The sequence below is a fragment of the Oryzias latipes genome, chromosome 17 (genome assembly GCF_002234675.1).
Source record: "Oryzias latipes chromosome 17, ASM223467v1".
Taxonomy (NCBI): domain Eukaryota; kingdom Metazoa; phylum Chordata; class Actinopteri; order Beloniformes; family Adrianichthyidae; genus Oryzias; species Oryzias latipes.
Genome location: NC_019875.2, coordinates 30288741 through 30315624, shown reverse-complemented (window position 1 = coordinate 30315624; position 26884 = coordinate 30288741). Strand labels below are relative to the sequence as shown.

The following is a 26884-nucleotide window of genomic DNA, read 5'->3' as shown; positions in this document are numbered from 1 at the left end:
TGTTTCCCGTCTGTTTACAGAACAGAGACGGTGAACATCAGAGGTGTCATGAAGACAGCTCAGTCCAGCAGTGACGTCCACACGAAGACAACTAACTTTAGGTTCCAGAGACGTGTTTGCAAAGAGATCTGAAGACACAACAGGTCTTTACTGGACCTATCAGGACATTCTGCACGGACGCCACGAACAAGCTGTTGCTGTTTCCTTTTCTTTTTTACTTGTCCAACAGGTGAGCAGACAGACGGGAGCTGAAGGCCTCTTGTGTTTGACATATTTCACTGTTACAACAGCAGATTCTGGATCTTCCAACCAATGTATTTGTATAAAAGACTAAACTTTATTTAATTTTATATTGCTTACGTCTATGTCCTTTTTTTGTTGGATCGGACGGAAAAAAGAAGAGGAAAGAAGGGACAGATGTTGGAGACGGGGGGTGACAGCACAGAAGGAAAGAGGAAAAGGGGAGTTAAGGAGAAAACAGCTGTCACTGTTTTCTAAACTATCAAGAAAGATCCTGAAAACTGTCTGCTTCACATTATGTCCTCTGTCCAGCGTGAAGAAAGATGCAGAACTGTTTCCATTGTTAGACTGACCAAACCTAACGCACATCTGCAGCAGCATCAGTGACAAAGTGTGTAATGAGACCTGACAGCAGATGTAGAACAGGGTTCAGTGATCAGTTTGATGATTCCTTAAACACACAAAGCCTTTCATCTATTTCATTTTTTACAGATAAATTCTAAAACCTCATGCTTTATGACAGTAAAATCCCTGATCAACCATAAAAACACATTTAACTTTCATTTGTCTGTCTGTCTGTCTGTCCTTTCTTTTTATCTCAAGAACCATCAGCGTCTTTAAAGTTGAAATCAAACATTCAAACTGATTTGATCTATCTCCACAATTCAATCTATTTATTTAATCCTTGACCAGTTTGTGAGTTATGACAGAGAAGAAAATGTTCAGTCAGATATAAGAATAATAAAAAGTAACCGCTAGGATTTTATTATAACTTTTGGGTGAAAATGTTGCTGTTTTGTGTAAAGACAAAAATAGAATCAACAGAAAAGCAGGTCAACAACTGTCCTGCTGTGATGCAGTACTTTGTCCACCAGAGGGCGCTCGCGCCCCGCCTCACCTGTCACCAAATTGGATCAATTAAAGTGATCTTCCTGTTCGCTTCCTGTCACTTCGTGGATTTCTAACGGGTTGTGTGTTTGGACCGAAGTGACGCTTCACCGGTTTTTTATTTTTGCCGTCACCGGTTAAAGGACCGTCGTGCTTCCTTGGGAGGGGGGAACCCTCCCTCTTTCCCCGCGTCGGCGGCTGCGTGCGTGTGTTCGTGCGCGTGGAGAAATGTAGGAAGTAACGCAGAGTTTCGGGTCAGAACGAGGACCAGGAGACGTCGGGCTTCCTCTCCGGAGACTCAGTAACTCCAGGCACGGGAAGGAAGGAGCGCCCGTCCAGACCTTCACGCCTCACCTTTGGCTGGAAGCTCAGGTGAGCAAACGTCATTTTTGCTGTTCCAGCGGTGAGCTTGTTGTTCGCGCGCGCGGCGACATAACAGAAAAGTGACTATTTTGCCTGAAGGCGCGTTTAGAGCTTCTGAAGAAGGAAAAACTGAATTTAGTGAAAAGTTGAAAGTTTGGGCGCCGGTTTGACACCTGTCTCGGTGAGATCCACCTAAAGTTTGTTCAGGATTCTGGTCTGGATTAAAGCGGCTGCAGCAGACGCTCAGCTGCTGTGCTGTGCTGTTTGTCCCGCCTCAGCCTGACTCAGATCTGGTCTCTGGTTCTGCAGGAGGTCCCGGAGGATGAGATGTTCTGAGGAGCGGCTCTGAGCTTCAGGATGAGCGCTGCAGAAGAAGCTGGGACCCCTGACAAGGATGAGGAGGCGCGTGTTGTGCAGGTCTACCTCCGGCAGGACACCGGCGCCTACTGCCCCATCCAGGTCAGTGCCAGAGACACGGCGAAGACCCTCATCCACAATGCCATCCTGACCCTGGGCCTGAAGTCCAACCAGACCTACAGTCTGCTGGAGGTCAGGGAGAGCGGCTCAAAGGAGACGCTGCTGAAACCGGAGGAGCGACCTCTGCGGCGAGTTCTGCTGTGGCCTCCGGAGACGCAGAAATGGCACCCCAAGAGCAGCGGACACTTCTTCGTCCTGCAGCCGGAGAGCAGTGAGGAGGACATGGACGACCTCTGCGACCTCCCCGCTGTGACGGAGACCAGCGTCCTGGAGGCTCTGCGGCAGCGCTTCTACAACCGCAAAATCTACACCTACATCAGCAGCATCCTGGTGGCCGTCAACCCCAACAAGTACCTGCCGGTCTACTACAACCCCAAGTACGTCAAGATGTACGAGAACCAGCCGCTGGGCAAGCTGAGCCCCCACATCTTCGCCATGGCCGACGTGTCCTTCAGAGCCATGCTGGGCCGCCAGAGGAACCAGTGCATCCTGCTGTCGGGCGAGACGGGCTCGGGGAAGACGGAGAGCAGCGGGTACCTCATCCACTGCCTCACGGCGCTCAGCCAGAAGACGTCCTCCACCGGGCTGGACCGGACCATCCTGGGATCGGGGCCGGTGTTAGAGGTACGTGAGCTGACGGCATCACCTCCTCTACAGGTAGAAGCTGCTTGAGGGTCATATGACCTCAAGGTGAAAAAACACAACTTAGAGAAGCAGCAATTTTTAGATTGATGATGATGATGGGGATGGGTTGTCTTCTATTGAAGCTCCTAAACAAGCTTAACCTCATCGGACCTTCAGCTTTGACACAAACGCCGCCGCTCGCTCCTTCAGTGCATGTTTGGTTTCTGCACGAAGCACCAAGAACCACAGAGCGCTGCAGGAACTAAACTCAGTCGTGATAAGGAGGCGGTGAGCATGCGCGCTGCGACGCGCTGAACTCTGGGGGGAATCAGATCCTCGCCGTTTCAGGCAGAAGAAGGCAGGCGTGTCTGTGGGACGGGGATGGGGCTCACACCTGTGCGCTCGGCGGCAGCGCCGCTGGGACGTCCTGGCTGAGCTCACCTCTGCCTGGTTTTCTTTCCCTCATTGATTGCGCAACAGCCAGTAACTGAACTGAAAGTAGGCCAAACGGCTTTAGAGGGGAAATCCTCGCCTTTTTGACAGAAATCTCTCAGAAATAATGAGGCGATTTACAGGATGTGCTGGGGAGACGCTGCACTAAAGGCCCGTTTTTGTGTGTTTTTTTGAGATCTTTGATAGATGGGGAGGAGTGCAGCTTTACAGTAGCCACAGTTCCTCATTTAACAGGTTTTCCACGGAAGGAAATCTTCACATCTGAAGAATTTTTACTGTTAAAGGTGTTTCTAACGTGTTCTCGTGGCATTTTTCTGAGGACATGGATAAAGAAAATGAAGCTTAAAGCTGCATTTCTGAGGATTTCTTCATTTTAATCGTTGTAAATCAACAGAAGCAGATGTGAAAAAATGCTGTTGGAAAAAGAAAATATTCTGGCTGGAGCCACAAGCTCCGCCCCTTTCTGAACCTGCAGACAAATGGATCCATGAAGGTCTTTGTTTTCCCGGTCTGAGCTGGAATGTGGATCAGAACTGGACGGTTGGATGGATCGGATGTTGTTGCTGTTTTTGTTGCACCGCTAACGTTAGGATGGGGGTGTGGGGGGCTGTAAGCTAGTGGGACAGCATGTAAACAGATGGATGATGGGAAGTGGCAGCGGGGTTGCTCTGTGCCAACAGTCCCGCCCACAACTGATGAACCCCTACCGCTCTGCAGAAACTATGTCCTAGAAAACGACACAGATTTTTAGATTTTGACTTAAAAAAAACGAATGAAAAAACGACTGAGAAGGCTTTGAAAACAGATCAGAAGATGATCGGAGTGGGACTTTAGTGAACCTTAGACTCATTTAAACGGATACAGATTTGGCTTAAATGCACAGCAACTGGTTCACTACGAGGACAAAAGCTGTGAATATGGTGCTTCTCAGGATCTGAATGAAAGTAAAAAAAAAAAAAAAACCTGTTTCTGTTCAACAATAGCATCAGTCTTCTCTATCTCGGGATCACCGTCTGAGTAAACACCGTCTGTCCTTCCTGGTAAAAGTCTTTCTGCTCTGCAGTTCTCACAGTGAACGGCCGTCCCTCATTGGTTGAACGGGTCCGTCTCCAGGCCCGACGAGCCGGCCGGGCTTTGCTGCAGGAGCGTGGGGGGCGGGGGCGGGAATGCGCAGGGCGTTGTCTGCGGGGGAACACCACCGAGGAGAAACGTGTCAGAACTGGCTCAGCCACCTTCCCCGCTCGCCCCAAACCACCTCCTGCGCTCTGAGGGGGAGCAGGCGGAGGAGCACACGTCCCCATTCAGGACGTCCAGACAGTCTCTTCAGTTACAAGCAGAGGCAACTTCCTGTTGAAGCCTCTGAGGAACCAATGGGTTCAGTTTGCTTACAAAACGCTGCCCTTTACATATTTATTTCTATTGACAAGAAACAGTTGGAGAAAAAAAGAGGTCTGCTTTGAACCTGATCAACGGAGGGACTGAAGAAACCTGACGTGGCGTGGAAACGGTTAGCCAACATACACGACCCAAACTCTCCTCCGTTCCTCCATACGGAGTGGGGGGGGTGATTAGCTGTTGCTAATTAACAAATGAAAAACTTAGCAAAGAGACCAATAATGGAGAAAAACAGCAAAGGAAACTACATTTATTAAATTATGTCGTTAATATTTTGTAAACAACTAAGAAGATCGAATGCTGAGAGATTTAAAACCATCCTGTCTTCCCTTTAGGACTCTTTACTTTGATAGAAAAATGATTTATCAGATTCACTACAGAAATGATGAAATGCATAGATTAAAAACAGAGACACTTAGATCACATTTTCTTAATTAATTGTAGTCATCGTTAACTAAAGTAGAGCTTGATTTATTGCTTGAAAAAGAGCGGGAAGAAGTAATTTTATATAACCCACCCACCCCCCCACCCCTACTGAGTTACTTTATTTGATAGTTTTACAGTTTTTGTAATCCAGTACTGATCCGATGGATTCTTTTCAAGTTACTAAATCCAGTGTCTAGTAATGATTGATTATCTTCAGAAAACATTCATTCATGATTTCAGTAAACAGTAATATTAACCATTATGTAATAATCATTGATTATTAGAACACATGATCACATTAAACCAGTAATTATTGCTACACATTGCAGATCAAGTAAAGTAAATCAATAGTTATTGATTGTAATCTAAACATTTCAGTAATCATTATTGCACATTACTATGTAACACTCATTGGTTGTAATTAAAAGAGCTTTGATTATTTGGAATTATTCAATCACCTGTTCTAGTCCAGTGTTTTTCAGCCAGTGTGCCGTGGGAAATGACCCATTCACTGATCTAAAATCATTTTCCATCTCCAGGATATCAGCTCTGTGTTCATCCAAACAGGCCCTGATAAAACACTGAGTAGTTAGAATATGAAAGATCATAAAATACTTTTTTCGTTGTGTTTATTTGATTCTATTAAAGACACTTTGATAAGAATGACGGAACCGTGATTTAGACGCAGCTTCAGCTGTTTTCTGAAAAGTCCCGCCCCTTTAACTGTCTCCACCAATCATTCTTGAAGGCTTAATCACATGTTATCAGTCTGACCAATCAGAAGTGCTTAAAGTCTTCACTTCCTTGTTCAGATTCTGCTCACAAAGTCTCTCAGTTCCAACAGAAATACCAGCTAAAGCTCGTCTTTAGCGGTGTAGCTTTCCACAGAATCCGGTGTCAGACCGTGGAACAAGAGAACAAAACAATGAAGCTCTGAGAAGAGAGTCTGTCTGCCATCACTACATCTCCCATGATGCATTGGGTTAAAGTGACAGCGTCTCAGCCCACAATGAGTCTTCCTGTGATGTCTTGAGACCACATTGAACACACATCAAAAAGTTTTAAATCTTCTAACTTGACTTTTATTCCATCTTTTAGAATAAAACAGCTGCAGCTTCCAGCTTTTTCTGCCACAGTTATCACAAAAATGCACATGAGATCATGGAGGGACTGCAGATCAATACAGACTATAGAGCTTCTCCGTTTTTATTTTTGGATGCTGGTGTGCTGCGGGATTTTCAAGGCTAAAGTGTGCCTCGGCTCAGAACAGGTTGTAAAACACTTTCCTAGTCGATTTTTGATTCGTTGTTTATCGTGTGTTGAGGACGGAAACACTTTTCTCCGCTGCCGTGTCGCCTCCCTAAAGCTTTAGTCCCGACTAACCTTACGGGGGGTTTGGGGGGGGTTGAGGGGTCTGCAGGTGAAAAATGGTCAAACCTGTACGGGACTGGCGTTTCTCTCTACGTTCACGCTGCGGGTGACGGGTCGTAGTGAAAACCTCTACAACTAAGAGGGGTGAGTTAGGGGGAGGCAGGTGAGACGCAGGCGTGTCGGACAGATTTATCAACCCCCCCCCTTAATCCTGCAGACTGAACAAATCAGAGTGTAGTTTGTGTGGATACGTGCACTCAGGGATCACGCACACCCCATGCGTGCAGCTGTTACGAGTTCTAATGAAGTGCACAGCATTTGGTGTTCGTGAAGACGAGGAAAAAGGTCCCTCCTCTCCTCCACCCGCCCCCCCATCAGCTCCTCCTGCTCCAGGTGGAGGAAGTCTGCCCCGCCCCCTTTTTGTTTTCAGCCTGATGATGTCGTTTTGGCGGAGAAGGAATTAGCAGCATAAATCCAGGCGTGTTTCCAGAAGCTTTCACTCTGAAGGACCATTGTAGCGGCTGAAAGCTTCTCAGGACCGGATCATCCAACTGGGCCTACAGCCAGAACCCCAGCAGCACCAGAGCTCCAAGAAATCCTGAAGGCCAAAGGTGGAGCAGATCCCTCCGATGTCAAGATGTCGACCTGTTTTTAGGCTCAGGACGATGTTTCACAGAAATCATGGGAGACTAAAATCCCTTCGTGTAAGAAAACCATAAAGGAAGGAAAAGTTCTGCTTCTGCAAACTCTTGTTTGGAGCTTCTGGTACCTTCAGGCTCTTGAGCAGCCTCACATGTGACTGATCTGAAGAGGGCGTGGCCAAAAGGTCAACTCCAATCGGGCGTTCAGCAGAAGTGGTGATAGTTGGAAATTGGAATTGAGACGACTATTGTGGTAAATGTTGGGCTATAGGAATAAAACTGAATTGATGCAAAAATCCCTTTTTCAACTTTTATTTGCCTTTTTTAAATCTTTTTTTAGGTCCTTGAACAATTTCTTAATCAGGCTGCCCCCCCCCCCCCCCCACACACACACCATTTACTGCTTATCTTTAAATTGTTCCTTTTATGTCGGACAATCCCAGTAATTCACTTTTAATGCTTCATTTCAACGTTTCCGTGTGTCAAAATTCTGAAAAGCTAAACGTTTCTGGGGTAAAACGTGCCTAAAGTGGCGTTTAGATGGTGTGGATTTAACTGCAGCAGACGCTGTGGCTGGAACTGGAATTTCTGCTGCTTTGAATGTGCAGAAAGAAAACTGGACTGAATACGACAACCGATGGATCTTCTGCTTTTGGGTTTGCAGAAAGCAGAAGATCCATCGGTTCTTGAATAACAATCCTTTTAACAGACACGGAAAATCTCTACAGCTTTTGTTTAGCAAGTCCAGTTCACCTAAAATACATATTTTTAAGAGAATTTTGTTCTCCAAAGCTCTTAAATTCCCTTTTTATTTTGGCTCCAGTTTTCAACAGAAGCTCATTTTCTGATGGAGTTTATCTGAAAGCAGAAACGAGAGACGCCAGCAGTGACTAAACCTCTGATGCTGTCGGGGATTTCCTGCTGAAACGTCAAAAGCAGAAGATCACAGAGGATTTCTTGATCCACCAGAAGAAAAGAAAGTGTTTGCTCTGAAAAATCCGCTAGAGGTTTCTGACTATAAACAAAATGAATGTTAATTATGGTGAAAAAATCTGTGGTTTTTCCAATGAAAATATGAAATTAGAAATTAATTTAAAGCCTTTCTGTTTATGATCAATTTTTCTCCTGTGATAAACTGCTGTATTTCTAAAAGCTCCTGGAGATTGTAGGTCATAGTAATCATCTGCCCCACATTATAGTTTTGTTTTTAACTGATGAATTTTGTTAGTAAATTCTTCCTTTTTGCCTCCATATAGGCCCATTTATTTCTTTTTTCTCAAACACAACACAGAAAATCCTTTTCAGATTTAAGGTTCTTCATTTCTTCTCTCCTCCTGACTCTAATGTCTTCACGTTCTTGTGATGAAATTGTCTTTTTTTTTCTCTGGTGGGAAACAGGCTTTCGGCAACGCGAAGACTGCCGAGAACAACAACTCCAGCCGCTTCGGGAAGTTCGTGCAGCTGAACTACCTGGAGAGTGGAGTCATCAGAGGGTGAGTTCTGCTCAGCAGATAGTTCTCTGCAGCTTCGGCTCACATTCTTCTCCTCTTCTTCCTCCTCTTCCTCTCGTCCTCCAGGGCAGTCATCGAGAAGTTCCTTCTGGAAAAGAGTCGCGTGGTTTCCAGAGACAAAGAGGAGAGGTATGAATGCTGGATGTACAGAAAACTAAGCCAGGAAATGTGTGCGGTTTAGGTCCAGACGTTGTTTTGTGAGCTTGGTTGGGATTGTCCACCGTCCTCTTCTCAATGTTAAGCAGGTTCACTCGGTCAGGCTGGAATGAAACCTCTCTGTGACCTCTGACCTGCAGGAACTACCACGTCTTCTATTATTTGCTGGCGGGCGCGTCCAAAGACGAGCGGGAGCAGCTTCATCTTTTGAAGACCCAAGATTATCTGTACCTGAAGCAGGTAAACCTTGACCTTTAACCCCCCCCCACACACACACACACAGAGCTGCAGGAAGAAGCGAATGGCGGCAATCAGACAAGATGAGTCATTTATTGATGTCCAAACGGGGAAAGTCGGCTGGTAGATGTTTGATCAACGCTCACTGACGTTTGCACGACTGACACGGCTGCAGCTCCTGATGATCACAGAGCGGAGGTGGTTTCAGGCAACGCGCCGCTTAGCGCCTACATGTTCTTCACGTGGAGAAAGAAGCCGTGTAGTCTACGTCAAACTGCTTCCACGCTAAAAAAAGCATTGTGATGACACGTCCCAGCATTCCTTCTGGTTGAAGAAATTCTTTTCGATTATTTGGACCTTTCTTCCTGGAAAAAAGCTTCCTGACGTGCACGACTCCACCTCTGTGAAATGTAGATCTACCACAGGCTGCTCCTCCCTCTGATGCTTTTACTCCACCTGCTAAGTTGGGCTTTATTCTGTCAAGAGGGATTCTTCTTTTAGAAGCATCTTTCTCAAAACAAAAACGAGAGCTTTCACTCTTCATAGGAATAAGCAGGTTTTTTCTGTTTGTCACTGAAAAAATTTAGAATCAAACCAAAAAAGTTTTTTAAAAAAACAGTAAAAATATCAGGTCAGTAAAAAACACACCTGAGAACTTTTTGTGCTTCTTTTAATTTCTCTCTGATCAGAGAGCGTCTGTTTCATTCCTCTTCTCCTCGTCTGGTTCCTCCCTGATCTACAGGAAAACCTCTGCTTAGATGATCAGGAGGAACTCGCACAGGAGTACCAGAGGCTCCACCAAGCCATGGAGATGGTCGGCTTCCTGGCCTCCACCAAGAAGCTGTACGTATTCTCCTGAAGATCCACATTCCAGACGCTGAACAAAGCCCAGCTAGACGCTGGTTTCTGTTTTCACCAGAGACACGCAGCATTTTGCTATTTTCTTTGAGCAGAGATTCCTTTCTATTTTCCTGGAACTTGCTGACACTTGTCTGCCTGATGTGAAAGATCTGTATCTTCACAATAACACTGATCTGAAGGGTCACCCAGAGGAAAGATTCTCAGTCATCTGCAGTCCTTTCAGTGAAGGTTCGTCTCCTTTTGGTTGCAGTTTAAGTCTTTGCCTGCAAACCTGGAGCAGCAGCAGCAGCGTCGACTTTGAGTCAGACAAGCGCTTTCCAGAGGTTTCCACTTTCTGCTCTGCTGCCACAAACAGGCCGCAGCTTGTTGAGCCGAAGCAAAAATGCAGCAACTATTTCAGAACACGCCTGACAGCATCAAGACACAACGTGCACCTGAAAGCAAAGCGTGGCGACCCGTCGGGTCTGCCTTTCTTCAGGTGAAGAGCTCCACGCAGCAGCTCACGGAGGAAAACGGCCGCGGCTCGATCAGAGGGAGCATTTCTAGCCCAAACAGAAAAAATGCGCCACAGTTTTGGTGTTCACGTGGAATTCTGGTCTGCTGGAGCTGCTTGTTTTCTGTGGAAAAGCAAAAATGCTCTAAAGGTTCAGGGAGCTGTGGGCCTGACACAACCCTGAAGTCCAAAACCTCCAGTTTACAGCAAAAACAAACAATAAAGATAGTTTTTACTGATTTGATTTTCAAACAGACTCCAGGTTTGAACCCAGACGTGTAAATGTTTTCTGTCTGTGGCTCCACAGCATATTTTCGGTCCTCTCCGCCATCCTGCTCCTGGGCAACGTGGCGTTCTCCTGTCCAGAGGGCTCCTGGGTCCTGGAGGTTGGACCTGCAGAGGTCATAGATGCGCTGTCGGACCTGCTGAAGGTTTGTCTGCTATGTTAGAGCTCTGTTCCCCACAGCTCTGAGATGGAGAAAATCCCAATATTGTGATGGGAGAACCCGCGTCTCTGACGTTCTTTCATTTTCAGGTGAAAAAGGAACGTCTGGTGACGACTTTGACCCAGAAAAAGATAGTGAACGCCCACATCTCTGCGGTTTCACAGTACATGCTGAAGGAGGTATGAGGCTGTTCTTTCCCTAATTGTCCCGTCAGTTTGGGTTCCCTCATTTCTAAAGACCCGCATAAAGACGTTTGCTGTCGTAAAGAACATAAAAGCCTCCTGAGGCTGAACGGTCTGAACTGATGCTCCGCCTCCTGAGGCTGAACGGTCTGAACTGATGCTCCGCCTCCTGAGGCTGAACGGTCTGAACTGATGCTCCGCCTCCTGAGGCTGAACGGTCTGAACTGATGCTCCGCCTCCTGAGGTTGAAAGGTCTGAACTGATGCTCCGCCTCCTGAGGCTAAACGGTCTGAACTGATGCTCCGCCTCCTGAGGCTGAACGGTCTGAACTGATGCTCCGCCTCCTGAGGTTGAAAGGTCTGAACTGATGCTCCGCCTCCTGAGGCTAAACGGTCTGAACTGATGCTCCGCCTCCTGAGGTTGAAAGGTCTGAACTGATGCTCCGCCTCCTGAGGCTAAACGGTCTGAACTGATGCTCCGCCTCCTGAGGCTAAACGGTCTGAACTGATGCTCCGCCTCCTGAGGCTGAACGGTCTGAACTGATGCTCCGCCTCCTAAGGCTAAACGGTCTGAACTGATGCTCCGCCTCCTGAGGCTGAACGGTCTGAACTGATGCTCCGCCTCCTGAGGCTGAACGGTCTGAACTGATGCTCCGCCTCCTGAGGCTGAACGGTCTGAACTGATGCTCCGCCTCCTGAGGCTGACCGGTCTGAACTGATGCTCCGCCTCCTGAGGCTAAACGGTCTGAACTGATGCTCCGCCTCCTGAGGCTAAACGGTCTGAACTGATGCTCCGCCTCCTGAGGCTAAACGGTCTGAACTGATGCTCCGCCTCCTGAGGCTAAACGGTCTGAACTGATGCTCCCAAACAAAACTTTCTCTGCTCCTTCATCCGTTTCTGGATTGGCTGACCAAGGCTCCTTATGACGCCTGGCGTGTTCGTTTCTCAACAACACGGAGCCTCGATGGGTAGAGGGGTTGGATGTCACATGTGCATATGCACACGGGTGACCGCAGGTTGGTGCAGAGAAACAGACGCCTGCATGAAAACAGGCGGTGCGTGTTCTACAGATCTAAATATTTCCTTCAGATGAAAGCGGGTTCATGTTCTGTTAATGCTGTGCATGAACACTGAGGGACGGACCAGTGTGTCGCTGTAGAATACAACGATTTTGTGACAGAAGTGTTTTTAAGGTGATGGGACGGCTCTAAGGGGCTTGTGTGATGCTGACCGGTCGCTCCTTTCAGGCCATCGCAGCCCGGGACTCCATGGCCAAGTCTCTGTACAGCGCTCTGTTCGACTGGATCGTCTTCCACATCAACCACGCCATGCTCAACAAACGAGACATGGAGGAGTCCGTCTCCGTGAGTCCTCCTCTGACCCGGCCAAAACCCCGCTTCACTAAATGTCAGAGGTCAAATTGGCTCCTGGTGTCTTTCAGTGCTTGTCTGTTGGTGTCCTGGACATGTTTGGCTTCGAGAATCTGCGCAGAAACGGTTTTGAGCAGCTGTGCATCAACTACGCTAATGAAGTGCTGCAACATTACATCAAGCTCCAGATCTTCAAGCTTCAGCAGGTCGGTGTTTGACTGGATCAGGGCTCTGCAACCTTTAACCCCTAAAGAGCCGTTTGGTCCCACTTAACCTTTTAGAAAAACACCACTTATTTATGTTTATGTGGCCAATATTCCATCCATTTATATGTTATACATTAATTTATAAATGAATGGATTATTCAAGCCAATTAAGGCTTTTAAATGTTAACAATAAGTGAATTATACCAATGTTATATTTTTCTATAAAGAAATATTCCTACTTTTTTTGCTTTTGAGAGCAGCTTATACAGGTTCCTTTCAAAATAAAATACATCTATGTCCAAAATAAGATCCTCCAGCTGCAGCAGATTAATTTGAATTAAAAATGTAATTGAACCCGGTCAAACACAGCGTTTTCTGTCCCTCATCCTTTTTCTCCTTTTACTACTAAAAAGAAATTGCTGTAGATTTGTTTTATCTATACATGTAAACACAATTCTATACTTTCGTAATTTTGCCTCTAAACAAGCCTTTTTTTGTGCAGCGTAGACATGTGCTTAAGTAACTTCATATTTATTCAGATTGTTATCGTGGACGGAGGAAAGAGCTTGACGTGGGTCCATTTTCTACATGTGATTGTCCCCCCAACCCTGAATAACTGACTACATGCTTTTATTTTTATGTTTTCCAATGGATTATTGCCACACAAACAGCGAGGCTCTTTAGAGGAAACCTTTAAGGGTGACTGATGTCCGTTTCAGGAGGATTATGTGGCTGAAGGCCTCGTCTGGAAGAACATTCCGTTTCCCGATAACAGCGGCTGCGTTCAGCTGTTCAACCACAAGCCGGCCGGCCTCTTCAGCGTGCTGGACGAGGAGAGCAGGTGGAGGAACTTATCTGTTGTCCTTGCTTTTGGAAAAACCTGCGTTTTAATGTTTCCTCTTCATTTATAGTTTTTCAGATGTCACTTTCTGACCTTCTCTGTGTCTCCTCAGCTTCCCTGAAGCCACAAATCAAACTCTGCTGAAGAAGCTGAAGGAGCTGCAGCACAGCAGCTCCTTCTTCGTTTCCTCTTCGGACACAGAGCGAACTTTTGTCGTCCAGCACTTTGCAGGAGCAGTTAAATATCACATCCAGGTAAAGTTCCCTCTCTGTAAATGTCCCTTCCTGGTAGCACATTCCAGCTCTGCGGGCGTGAGATAAGGCGGTGAGGGGAAAAACATCCCAAATCTTTAACTGAGTGAATGATTCATCGCGTGGACGTCCACCGGCGGTCCCCTCCGAGAGCAGCAGGAATTTGTCTGAAGCCTTTCTGTCCTCCTGCAGGAGTTCAAACAGAGGAACTCGGAGCACATGCGACCCGACGTGGTGTCGCTCCTGCGGAGCAGCAAGCTCTCCTTCCTGCACCACCTGGTCGCATCGAGCCAGGAAGCTCTGTTCAGATGGGGCGTCCTGCGAGCGACCATCCGCATCGTGGCAATATTCAAGTACATGGCCCGTCGGAGGGCAGAACTGAGTCAGTGTCCTAACAGATCCACACTTTCCTCCCGTCGTTTACCGTTTTCCTGAGTTCTCAGAACAGACTTTGTGGACTCTCCACAGTTGCTGCCAAACGAAAGTCCAGAAAATCCTTAAATGAACTCAAACGGCGCAGCAGCCCGATGGAGCAGCTGTCCGGGTAAGAACACGTTCTGCACACGCTCCCAGGAGAGCAGCTACTCCTGCTGATGAAATGACTCCTGCTCCTCAGAACCACTCTAGACTTCTCCTTTGACCATTCCGACGAGCTTCCTCTTGACGCCTTTGAGGACATCTTTGCGAGTTACGAGATGAAAAAGTATGGCTTCCATTCCCACATTTGGGATTGTATTTGGTTTTTAGAGCTTAGTGTCATTTTTTTTCTGATTCTACAGGAAGAATCGAGGCAGTCGGCGGAAGCAAATCATTCCCAAGGTGACGGCCTCTCCTCCATCTTTCTCTGCTTGGTTCTCACACCAAGCAGCTCCTGACCTTCTCTGTGTGTCATGGAACAGAACCTGATGGATTTGAACTCCCTTCAACACACGGCGGGACTGACGGCACACGACCGCACCAGCAAGTCCATCTTCCACCCCTCCGTCACGCCAAAGCCTCCGACCGTCAGCGCTCAGTTTCAGGTCTGTGAGCGGAAGTAGAAAAAGGAGGAAAAGGCATTTGGAGGACGAGAGTCTTGAAGGAATGCCGTTTGTGTCTCACAGACGTCTCTGGGGAAGTTGATGACCACGATTGAAAAAGCAGAGCCTTTCTTCATTGTCTGTCTTCGCTCCAACAACCAGAAGGTGACTGTAGCAGCAGAGCGTTTGGTCATATGACCAAGCAGAAACGGCGCTGTGCTCACCTCGAGCGCTCTCTTTTGTAGAAGGAGCTGCACTTCGAGGACAAGCTGGTTCTGGAGCAGATCAGGAACGCCGGGATGCTGCATATGATCCGCATGAACAAATCTGGCTACGGAGCAAAGTACACCTTCACAGTAGGTGCTGCCCTCCGAGGGAGGGGTCTCTCTGCCTCAGGTCATAAGGAAATGTTGGGATGCTTCTTCTTTATTTAAAAAAAAATGTTGCATCAGCACAAACTTTCTGAGCAAACTGTTGCTACAAAATCGGGAAATTTCTCATTCCTTTCCTCCCACTTTTCATGAATAAGCTAAAGAGTGATGCCCTTCTTCCCCAGAGTGAACAAATTAAAATAAAATCATATGAGGCTCATAAAAATATGAGAAAATGAAGACATTTGGTTAATTATTAATATGTTGAAGTCTAAAGCTGCATATTTAGAAGAAATGCTAAATTTCTGAGACTTTATGATTAATCTAAAAGCTTTTTCTGAGAAGGGACATAAAATTCAACCCCTTTGTCAAGCATGGAGGTGAATGAATGATGATCAGGGGTTAAGTGGCAGTAACTGGGTCAAACATGACTTTACTTTGAATGTCAGAACATATTCAGTCAAATAGGAATTTCAAAACGTGAGTCTCTGATTTTCCAGAGCTGTCCATCAAATGTGCGTTTGCAGGAGCGTTCTGGACTTCGGCTAAGTCCAGATTCCCTCAAATCTTTTAAGATCCTTCTGGGAGACCTTCAGAGAGGGGGCATTAGTGAGGTCTCTACTAATGAGGCGGTATTGAGAGAAACATTCCTGAACATAAGAGTCTTACGCAGGACAGCCTCCTGAGGTTTCATTGTTCCATTCAAAAAAAAAACCTTCAGATTGGGAACCTTTTTCATAAAAATGTTCTCATTGTGATGTTTTTTCTTTATGACAGGAGTTCCTTAAGAAGTTCGGGATTTTGTTTCCAAAAGGAACTGCCGCCGCTCCGCAGCACATCACCGAGCTGTTCCAGAAAATGGGTCTGGATGAGAACGCCTACCAAATTGGAAAGACCAAGGTTTGGATGTTTCCCTAAACGCCCCTGCTGGTTCTGGATCCATGGAGCTGATTTTCCTTCAGACTGACCTGGAGAAGTCCTTTGAGTCTCAGCAGCAGCAAATCATGTCCACAAACTGAAGAACCTTCTGCACTCCTGGTTTCTGTTTAGGTGTTCCTGAAAGAAAAGGAGCGGCTGTTGCTGCAGGAGGTGCTGAACAAGGAGGTGATGCGGCGCATCATCACCCTGCAGCGCTGGTTCCGCACATGCCTGATAAGACTGCATTTCCTGCAGAAGAGAGACGCGTCCTTGATCATTCAGGTGATGGGTCTGCATCATTAAAGTGAGAAGTGAGCCTCTGCAGCCGCGCCGCTTCTTCAGTCAGAAAGTCCAGTTTCTCCTCATCGTCAACCCTTTCCCCTCTGAGAGCTCAGTGATGAGGCCCGTCGGAGCAGCCTCAGTCTGACGGAGGCTATCTGGTGTTTCAGAGGTGCTGGCGGGAGTTTTATGAGAAGCACAACAGAGCCGCCACAGTCATCCAGACGGCGTGGCGCTCCTCGGTGGTGCCGTTGCAGCCAAACCACGACAAAGCGGACGAGCCTGACTCTGGCACACAACCTGGACGCCTCAGGTATGTAAACGCGCGCACACGTATGTGTCGCTGCGTCTGAGAAGCTCCTGAGCAGCAGAACCCAGTGACGGAGAAACGGCTGTAGACGGCCGAGGGCCTGACGGCGTTTCCTCCGTCTTATCGAGTTTCCCTCCATTCAGGATCTTCTCAGCAACTGTTTTTGTGTCTGCCCCATTTATGTAAATCTGGATTTTATAGGGTAACGAAACATCCGGGACGGTCAAAAGCCACGCTTGACACGTGAAAACACTGCCTCCAATCACGCCACACAAACGACACGCCCACCGTCCACTGCGTCTGTCAACATCCGGTTGAATACTCGATTCTGATTGGCTGCTGGGTGTGCATTAAAAATTGATAACCTTTGTGTCAGGATGGTTCAGGATGGTTCAGGCTTTCACGGTGTGCGTTAAAAAGTGATGATGCACACTTCGTCGGCCATTAACCCTTACATATCAAACTGGCTCCTGCAAGAACCAAAAGAAACAGGAATTTACCTTTTCTCTCTATTTATAAAAAGGAGAAGTTTGTTTAGTTTCAAACATTGTTGAGATTTTAGAAACATGAACATCATTCAATGATGAACTTGATCAATATTTCAGCAACAGATTGTAGGAAATTGAAAGTCCTGTGGAGAATCCTAGTTCATCCTGTCAGCGTCTCTTCTTTTTCTGAAGGAACATCATGTTGTGATGACTCTGGCATTCTGGCGGGATCCGCCTCTTCCTGTCTGCTCACACTAACACCACTCTTTAGCTCAAAGGAAGCTCAAAGTTGTGGAAAAACTTCTCTGTAAAAGTTTCACCATTTTTGGTTTTGTTTTGTTTTTTACGTCCATCAGTTTGCCAAAGAAGCATCTGAGGAAGCAGCAGCCCGTAGACCTCAGCCCCAACCGCCGCTCGCTGCCGGAGCCAGGCGACGCCCCGCCCACACAGCGGGACCCGAGCAAGGAGAGGCGGGAGGGCAGGCCTTCCCCAGCTCTCAATAGACCCCTGTCCATGCCACTGGGCAGCAAAGTGGACGGTGGGCTGCGCCCGTACCCCCCTCAGAGCACTGTGACGGGGAGGCTCAGCGAAGATGATCTGACTGATGAGTCGCGTCCGGAATCGCGGCGGAAAATTGACTTCCGGTAAATTCCTTTGATTGGAGAACCTGGTCGAAGAATTGGAGTTCTGGCTGGAGCGATTGCCCTCATTTCCCGTTTCCCCCCTTCAACAGTCGGAAGGGGAAGTCCATGTCTGCAGATGAGCTCTCCAGGGTCAGCTCCTCCGGCTCCGACAGCTCGCCCGCCGTCGCCGAGGTAACCAGAAGTTCTGTTCTCTCCTCCTGTCAGGTTCCACCGTGGGTTTGAGAACCAGCGGCAGGCCGCAAGCCCACGAGCGGAAGCTTCTCCTTAGGCCGCTCGGTCTGTGCCTCATCACTTTTCCTAACCCTGTTAGGTCAGGGTGCGCTCCCGCAAGCAGAAAAAACGAAAGAGGCACTTAGCCAATACCCGCAGCGGCTTGATGATTAACTTTGGGGGCTCCAAGGAGGGCGATTACTGGAGCTTTCCGCTGCCTCCCATCAGCCCCGCAGTCGCCGACAGGAAGAGCTCGGCCAGTTGCGAGGATGTCCGGGCCCAGGTCAAGGTACTGACCGGAGGGGTCGCCCACCGCAGCCCTCCTCTGCATCCCAGCCTTGCATGCGTTGGTCCCGAACGGGCCGGGCTGCATCATTCGCATTGTTCTGGGACTTTTGTGCTGAGCAGAACTTTTGCCGCCGAGCCCTCGTGGAGATGTTCAGGCTTCAGAAGCTCCGTTTGATGTTTGCAAGCGAGGGCGGGGGGCGGTCCCCTCGTGAGGGGATGAGAATCCAGCTGAGACCGCGTCGTTGGGGCTAAAGGGTTAAGCGGAAAAAGGGTAAAAACGGTCGAGGTCTCTTGTCTCGTGGTTGTGCTGACAAACGGACACACGGGAATCAAACCTGTGTTGTTGGTTTTTTTAACCGTGCAAAACAACCTCCATGTATGTCAGATGCATTCAGACAAACTACATTTTTTTTCCACTGCTCTCGCAAAAACTTGTTTGGATTATTTCAGGTTAAAAACTGAAAGACCTTAAGCTGTTTTTTTTTTGTTTTTTTTTTACTTTTGGATTATTTTTTATTTAAAAAAAAGACTTTTTTAGAATAAAAAATAATCCAAAGGTTTCAAAAAACGCGCATAAGAACACCAGCTTAAGGGTTTTTAACCTGAAATACTGCAGAAGCACGAAGGCGCAGCTGGTGGCAGCACCAGAGCATGGTGGAGGGCTCTCACGACTGCTGCTAGTGTGTCCTGTTGGTGATGGAGGAGTTTGGGGAATCCTTTGAGAAGACGTGGCTGCAGCTGCTGGGGGGGGGGGTCAAGGAACCTGCGCTTTCCTTCTCTAAATGTGGATCTGCAACCTGGATCAAATCCTTCCATGGTCGTATGTGATTTCCCAGCGCCTTCATGACGCCGTTCTGTTGCAGATGTCCGATGAACCCGACTGCTTTAGGTTCAGCCTTCAGTACGATCCGGCCAATAAGAGCTCCAGACAGCAGGTCCGGCCCCAACCCCCCACCACCACACCTGAAAGGTAAATGCGTTTTGCGTCGGCCTTCACGAGGAAATCCCTTTCCTTGCATAGAAGTCATCATCATCATTTTTTCATGCAGGGTGGGGTTCCTTAGTTTATTCCTGAGGAAAAGGGGAAACAAATCCTCACCTCATGCAGACAATTCAGCAAACAAAATGGGTAAATATGAACGCAGCTCGCATTGTGTTTTTATTCTGTTCCACTCTGGTTTCTGTTTTCTGAACTGTTAGGGATGAGTAACGTTTGGATTTTATCCGGTGCTCAATAAGAAAAAAACTCACCATTTTTTTCCCCATAAATGTTTAAGCGTCACTCAGTAGCGTGAAGGAGAGGGCCTGCATGTGCCTAAGATGCTTTATTGTATTCTAACGGTCTGCCGTGCAGCTCCGTTTTCCCACACGCTAGCATTTCATATCTCGTCGCCATGACAACGTTCTTTTTTTGGAGCGTTTTACACATCACTCTGATCCATCAGGTCGCTGATTTAGAATCTTTTTCTGTGAAGTTCAGACAAATTTTCACGCACTTCCCCTTCAGCATTTTGACTGTAGCTCCGCCCACCCACACGGCCTCACCTATTCCTCATGTGATCCCGCCCACAATCATTGGAAAGGTAAAACGATCCAAACTGAACAGAACAAAATGATTGACATGTCATAAATTAAAGCACAGAAATCTGAGTTCTATACAGTCCTGGTAGTACTGCATACGCGGTACCAACTTGGCACTGAGTTTTGATACCCATCCGTAGACGCTACACCACTGGGCCACTGAGCAGGCTAAACAAACTAAACCGGCTGAAAGATTTGCTGGTCTTCTGGAAAAATGTGGTCTTCATAAGGACTGATGCTCAGCAGGTGGGTCACAGGTGGACCGTACAGCATGGACCTGTTGGGGCCTGACGTCCACATGTCGGGACGCCACATTTTGGGTTAAGGCTCATCAAACGAGCCTGGGTCTGAAGAAGTTCAATTATCCTGAGTCTTCGTGTTTTCTGACGTTCTTTTGCCCTTTGACACCCCCCCTGCAGCCACACTGCCCACCTACAGTCCTCAGTCACTCCACTCCTCAAACCAAAACAGCGGGAAAACCAGCACTGTCCCCACCATCCGCATTAGCCGGGCCACGCGGGCGCTTCAGTGGGATTCCTCCCTGGACCGGGAGATCACCGATCCCAAAGAGCTGCTGCACCTGGACGAGTTCCTGGGGAATCAGGTCAGGATGATGGAGGGACACTGCATGCCCCCTGCCCCCCAACACGCAAAGGGAGGGTTTCCAGATTCACGAGTGAGATTCTGTTCAAACGTTTGGTGTCATCAGGTGAACGACCTGCGAACCAGAACCAACCACCTTTCTGCAACCGAGCGCATTTTCCTCAACGCCACCATGGATTTCAGAGAAACCATCAAAAGCATGTTTTCTTTACAGGTGGGTCCAGGAGAACTTTAGGGAAATGTTGGGCTAAATATTTCTGTGGTTGGCTACATCTGCAGATCCTCAGTGATTTTGTACGAAAACAACCAACTCTTTTGTTTTTCCTTTTTTTGGCCCACAGACGCCTCAGATCGGCTACAAAGATCTAATGATGAGCTACCATAACAAGGTCAACACTCTGGGACAAGGAACGAACAAAGCGGAGATCTCTCTGGTGGTGAATCTGTTCCAGTCGGTGCTGGACGGCTTCATCAGAGGAGAAATCAAACGAGCCGAGTCTGAGCTGCCGAAGGTGCTGTAAACATTTGAGCTCAGCTGTCTCTACGCCGTTTTGGTTGGAAAAGCTAACTTGCATAACCGGTTCATGTTTGTCGTTTTTCTTTCTTGTGTTTGTCAGACGACAAAGAAAGGAAGGAAAAAGGAAAAATGTGTAAGTGGAAGATCTTTAGGACGTTTTTATTTTGGTGAGCGAATAATTCCAGAGCGTTTCCTGTACTTCCTGTGTCTGTAGGTTGATAGTCCTCTAGATCACCTGTTCAGCACATACCAAGTCAACATCATGCAGTCATGTGACTTATGCGGCTCCTACATCTGGGGAATGGAGAAAGCGTACATGTGCAGCGGTGAGTGATGAAAATTATGTTTCTAACACGTTCTTGTAGCATTTTTCTAATGACATTGATAAAGAAAAAGAAGATAAAAATTGCATTTCTGAGTATTTCTTTATTCAAATCGTTGTGAAACAGAAGCAGAAGGAAAAAATTACATTAAAAAAAGTATTTGTGATGTAAAATACACACTGGGCGGGGCCAAAGTCTCTCTGCTCCGCCCCTTTTTGATCATCCACCTGCAGACCAACAGATCCATGACCGTCTTTGTTTTCCTGGTCTGAGCTGGAATCTGGATCAGAACTGGACGGATCTGATGTTGCTGCTGTTTTTGTTGCACCGCTAATGTTAGGATGGGGGTGTGACGGGCTGTAAGCTAGCAGGAGAGAGTGTAAACAGCAGGGTGATGGAAAGAGGGGTCGGGGTTAGTCTTTGCCAATGTTCCCGCCCACAACTCAGAGGTAAATTTCTGATGAACTCTTGCTGCTCTGCACAAAATATGTCCTAAAAACAACTCAGGATTATGGATTTTTGACTGAAAATGGCATCATCATCATGAAAAGACCACTGGGAATGCTGGGAAAACCGGACATAAGATGATCAGAGTGAGACTCTAAGAGTTCCAAAAGTCTAACTTTGTTTTTTCTTCTTCTGTCCAGCTTGCAAGTTGATTTGTCACAAGAAGTGTCTGACCAAAATCATCACAGATTGCTCCACAAGGTGTGCCCGGCAGGTACGACCCTTTTGACCTCCTGCTCCTCGCCTGCGAAGCTCTGTGTTTGCAGACGAGGCTCATGACATCCTCTGTGGCAGGATGACAACGTGCCCGGCTCCTTGCACTTTGGGGTGCACGTGTGTCTCCTGACCAGCAAATCCAACCCCGTGCCCAAAGTGGTGGAGCTGCTGCTGATGCACGTGGAGCTGAACGGCCTCTACACCGAAGGCATCTACCGCAAGTCCGGCTCTGCCTGTCAAGCCAGGGAGCTCCATCAGATTTTGCAGATAAGTAAGAATTGGTTTGCACCTCATTTCAGACTCAATAAACCACAACTGAAAGTGAAACTGTTGTGACATCTGACGGTTTCTCGTAGTGCAGATCACCGCTCTATTCTTTGAATTTGTGGCACCGCCGTGACGTAACAGCCTCATGAATCTGACTCGCCACTCTCATCTGTTGAGTTTAAAGAAGCGATAGAAAGAAAACAAACAACAGAAAAGACTCTTAAAGTCATTTTCAATCTTTTAACAAGTCATAAAAACCGATAAAGACTTTATTCTGTTGAATCATTTTTTTCTTCCACCGATTCAAAAACTAAAATCTGTTTAATTTACCGACACAGAAATTCCTCTTCCCCACAGTTTGGTTCAAACCTCAATTTTTTTATTTCCATTTGGTTCGATACATGATTTGTGTTTCAAAAAACAAAAAATAATCCTTTCATTTATTCAGAAGCAAATAACAATGAAGAAAAGCCTTCAGTGGAGTCATCCTAAGTCCGGTGGGACGTAATTACACAATAAATGAAATAAATTGACACTTTCAGCACAACAGGATGTAACGGCATACTTTCCCTGCAGTTCAGTGCTGTAGCAGAGGGTTTGAAACTGAGGATTGTGGCTAATTTTTGTCTCATTTTGCTGCGTCAGATCCTGAAGAGGCTCAGTTGGATAAATACCCCATCCACATCATCACGGGGCTGGTCAAACGCTGGCTCCGAGAGCTGCCCGACCCCCTCATGACCTACTCGCTCTACACTGACTTTCTGCACGCTGTGGGTGAGAAGCTGAGATGTTCATCGCCTTCACCTGAGCTTCAAATTCAATCATTTTGTGTCTGCTAATGTCTGATGAAAATGAGGATTTCCATAGAAAACTAAATAAACAAGCTTTGATGTTCTGTAGACCCGTCCATGCAGTTTCTTTGTACCTGTTGCCATGACAACAAAGGCAGTTCATTCATTCTTGACAAATACCAACAAACATACATACATGTGTATCTACATTCACACAATCGTGTTTTTAAGGTGGAAATGTTTCTGTTCATTTGACTGCAGAACTCCCAGAGGCTTCAGAGAAAATCCGAGCTGTGTATCAGAAGGTGGATGAGCTTCCTCCAGCAAACTACAACACTTTGGAGCGACTCATCTTTCACCTGGTCAGGTAGGTCCCGGTTTGCCTCTGTGCCCTCTCAGAAGCGTGGAGAGCTTCTAACCCGTGACGTGCTTCAGGGTGGCAAAGGAAGAGCAGCACAATAAGATGTCGCCGAGTTCTCTGGCCATCGTGTTCGCCCCGTGCATCATGCGTCTGCCCGACTCGGACGACCCCCTCCTTGGTATAAAGGACGTCCCCAAAACCACGCAGTGAGTCCTCTTTGTGCTCGTCAAAAGGGGCAGAGGTGTTTGTGCTCCCTCGGTGACCCTCCCTTCAACATCCTGTCTTCAGGTGTGTGGAGATCCTGATCACCGAGCAGCTCCGGCGCTACAACGAGAAGATGAAGAACATTCAGCAGCTGGAAGACGCAGAAGCGCTGACGGTTAGTCAGCTGAAGTTCCGGAGACAAAACACGGTGAGGCGTCTGTCAGGAACTGATTTGGACTGAAGTCTGTCATCATGCCGCAGCTCCTGTTAAAGTCCTGTCTTTATGGGTCACTTCTGGGTCTGCACAATTAATCGCTAATGTATCGGTATCGCGTTTTCAAGCTGTGCAACATCCAGATCGCATAAGTCGGCGAAAATCGCAATAAATGGTAAACCTTAAATGTGCTAAAACAGTCTTATGGCAACTTAACCTATTTATGGAATTGAATAAATCCCTTTATGCATTTGACCAATCGGATGGAGCTTTTATGTTAGATGTTGCCCTCCTGATTAGACGAGGGTCATTTGGAGAATAATTTAAGGTATTTTGACTCTTATTTAAATTCAACTTTTGCAGTGAAATGGAATTTCTTTTGCTGTTTGTTCATTTATTGCAAGTAATATCATCATCACAATATTGATCACTAATATCACATATTGTGAGTTTTCCACACATCGTGCAGCCGTATTCACTTTAAAGCTGTAATTGGTTATAATTCTGTAAATCCTTCAATCCATTGTTTTCCCGTTTCTCTTTATTCTAGTATCTTCCTCCATTTTTTTCCGCTTAACTCCTCCTACAATGTTTCATCTATTTCAACCATTCAAATGTTCAACTCTTTCAGTTTTTTTCCAGCTGTGACTTTTGGTCACAAATCCTTGAACTTTTCCAGATATTCCAGGACTTTTGTCTCTATTGAAACACATTGGGAATCCTTGGAGCAGAAGCTCGCTGGTTCGATACCCAGCTCTGGCATTTCTCGCAAACATTTCTTTTTTATTAATGTGCTGTTTTCACTTTATTTATGGTCAACTTTGACCATTTCTTTCTTTCTTTTTTTAATGCCAATTATTCCCCTTTAATTTTCATTCAGCAATATAACATTCAACGCTGCATTTTCTTGCAGCTCCTTCTAGTTATTCATTCGTGTTGCTTTGGAACATCCTGCATTGTCATTTTAAATAAAAACGGTGTTTTAACGCGTGTGAACATTTGTCCTCCCAAAGCCCAGTCCTGTCAGAGCTGCTGTAGAACCTGCAAACACTCTGCAATAAACGGATGATTCTTAGAAAATCCTCAGCAAATACGGTTTTGAAAATCATCTTTTAGCCAAACTAAAGATCAGAAACACTCATGAATCCATCTAACTAATCAGTGAGAGCTCGGTGTTCTGAACGGCTCTGCTTCTGCATTCTGCAGGTCCTCGACCAGCCCTCAAAGCTGGACGCTCCTCACCGGGTCGATCCCGAGTCCGAGACGGTGCTCATCGAAAGACTCAAATCCATCAAGGAGCAGAAGTGAGCTCAGGTCCAGGTGTCCATCGTTCTCATGGAGGAGTTCAAGTTGTGGGTTTGAATCCGGTGTTCCTCTTCTGTCCCTTTCAGGACACAGTTGGCCTGCGGCTTGCCTGACATGGATCATGAGCATTCAGACAGTGAAAACCTGGACTCCTTATCCTCGCTGAGCTCAGACAGCCTGTATGAGTTTGGGGCCACGGATTCGGAAGGTCAGTAACAAGGTACGGTCCTTTACCCTTCCTCCACTGTCATCACGTGCAAAGAGCAGTAATGCGACACTCGACAAAACCGATTACTGATGAATTTTATTCTTTTACTAGATAAAAGGCAAAAATGTCCCATAAACTGAACTGAATCTGCTTCTTGAATGTCATCCCTCTAAAGTTTTCATCCGTTTTTGCGAGGTCTTCGGCTGCGTAGCAGGAGTTGCATCCTTCAGTTACAAAGCTGCCTTATGGGAAAGATCTTGAAATAAAAAGCAGCAAAATTCTTTGTTTTTTTAACAACAATAATTTTATTTGAAAATAATTTTTAGCAAATATTTGAAGACCAGAGAGGAAGTTTCTGGATGCAGTGAAGGAAGACATGAAGGTAGCTGCTGGTAGAGGATGCAGAAGACAGACAGACTTAGATGGAGGAAGCTGATTGGCTGTGGCGATCCCTGACGGGAAAAGCCCAAAGGAAATGAAGAAGTCTGTCAAAGTCTGAGCCAAAGTTAGCTGCACATCAAAATATCTGCAGGGGAAGAGATGCTTTGATGTTCCTGCACAAGGACAAAGGGACGAATCCATCCTGACTCTGTGTGTGTATTTAAATGTGTCATTAATTATCCTGATTGTTGCTCGGCCAGCTCAGTGGCCTTGTGGTAGAGTGTCCGCCCTGTGACTGGAAAGTTGTGGGTTCAAACCCAGGCCGAGTCATACCAAAAACTCTAAAAATGGGACCCAATGATTCCATGCTAGACATTCAGCAGTAGAGGGTTGGATGGGGGGGGGGGGGGAGAACACCTAAGTGTGTGACAGATAGTGGGACTAAAAAGACTTAATAATTGGGTTCTTCTTCATCTTTAGTCACCTGACTCACACGTTATTATTCAAAGCATCTTCTGCAAATTGCCGACTCTGTCCTGATGCTCCTGCTGCTGGGTTGTGTTTGTAGGAAAGATGCATTTGAAACCCCAGAAACCTGAGCCCCCACATCGCCCCGCTGACCTGGCACAAAAAGTCAGACATTGTATGGATCGGGCTGATGATGAGCGGAGAGAGTTCAGCTCCTCTGCACAAACCGCAGACTCCTCCTCCTCCTCCTTGCCCTCCGGCCCCCACGGAGGCAGGAAGACCCGGGACGGGAGCTACGACGATCTGGAGATTCCTTACATTGATGAAGATGAGGATCAAAGCTGACACTAAACTGCTAGTTTTTAAAGGTGTTTAACATGTTGGGGTTTTTTTAGAAAGTTTTGAATGTACATTTGTTTCATAAACTCATTCACTTCGCTTACGTGGTTTTTGTGAAATTGTTCATTTTTTACTGGAACAAAATCCTAATTGTTGCTGCAGATTCTGTTCAATTTGAGAATTTGATCTTTGAGTAATGAGTTTTAGAGAAAATGTTTTTTGATACACTTTTGGACCTCTTATGTGAAAAATGAGGAGGAACTCCAAAATCCTGAGTGCCTTGTTAGGTTATAGACAAAACTCAGACGTGAACTTTCTTTATACTGGAACCGTTTTAACTGTGTATATTACCAGTTTGGTACTGATGTGACTGAGTTACCACTTTTTAATTGTAGAAAAATTATAATGACCATTTTTATTTTTTGCATGCCTTCAAATTTAACTTTACATTGTCTGTGTTAGTCAGTCACTGACTGAAATAAACGCTCAGTTCAGTACCAGCAAATATCCTTCCTGTCTATAAATATTAAATATGTCATTGATGTTGCAGTGTTTGTGTATATATATTTTAGAACATTTACAATTGTATTAAGAGCCTAAAGAAACGGCTTTTATGGTTAAAAAAAACCGTTCTGCCTGG

The 26884-nt window shown here is 46.5% G+C and overlaps 1 protein-coding gene across 3 annotated transcripts; it reads left to right on the top strand.

Annotated features, from left to right (window-relative positions):
- The first annotated feature begins 1180 nt into the window (after nt 1–1180).
- On the top strand, nt 1181–26793 carry LOC101166501 (unconventional myosin-IXb). Of its 3 annotated transcripts, none has more exons than XM_011487099.3 (41): nt 1181–1500; nt 1801–2592; nt 8277–8371; nt 8456–8518; nt 8686–8785; nt 9525–9625; nt 10444–10567; nt 10672–10761; nt 12012–12128; nt 12206–12340; nt 13060–13181; nt 13294–13435; nt 13625–13814; nt 13901–13976; nt 14049–14135; nt 14212–14251; nt 14332–14454; nt 14536–14616; nt 14697–14807; nt 15600–15722; nt 15873–16022; nt 16190–16332; nt 17174–17461; nt 17551–17632; nt 17772–17960; nt 18823–18929; nt 19009–19088; nt 19960–20144; nt 20250–20357; nt 20485–20655; nt 20761–20793; nt 20875–20986; nt 21631–21704; nt 21785–21977; nt 22619–22747; nt 23026–23131; nt 23200–23331; nt 23414–23537; nt 24750–24847; nt 24935–25056; nt 26006–26793. In XM_011487099.3, exons 2-41 carry the CDS (start codon nt 1849–1851, stop codon nt 26248–26250), a joined length of 5535 nt encoding a protein of 1844 aa, XP_011485401.1. In that variant the 5' UTR covers nt 1181–1500; nt 1801–1848; the 3' UTR covers nt 26251–26793. The 3 variants fall into 3 exon arrangements, with proteins under 3 accessions (XP_011485401.1, XP_011485403.1, XP_011485402.1); XM_011487101.3 differs by having other exon boundaries at nt 24935–25068; XM_011487100.3 differs by lacking the exon at nt 17772–17960 and having other exon boundaries at nt 1182–1500.
- Nucleotides 26794–26884: the final 91 nt, after the last annotated feature.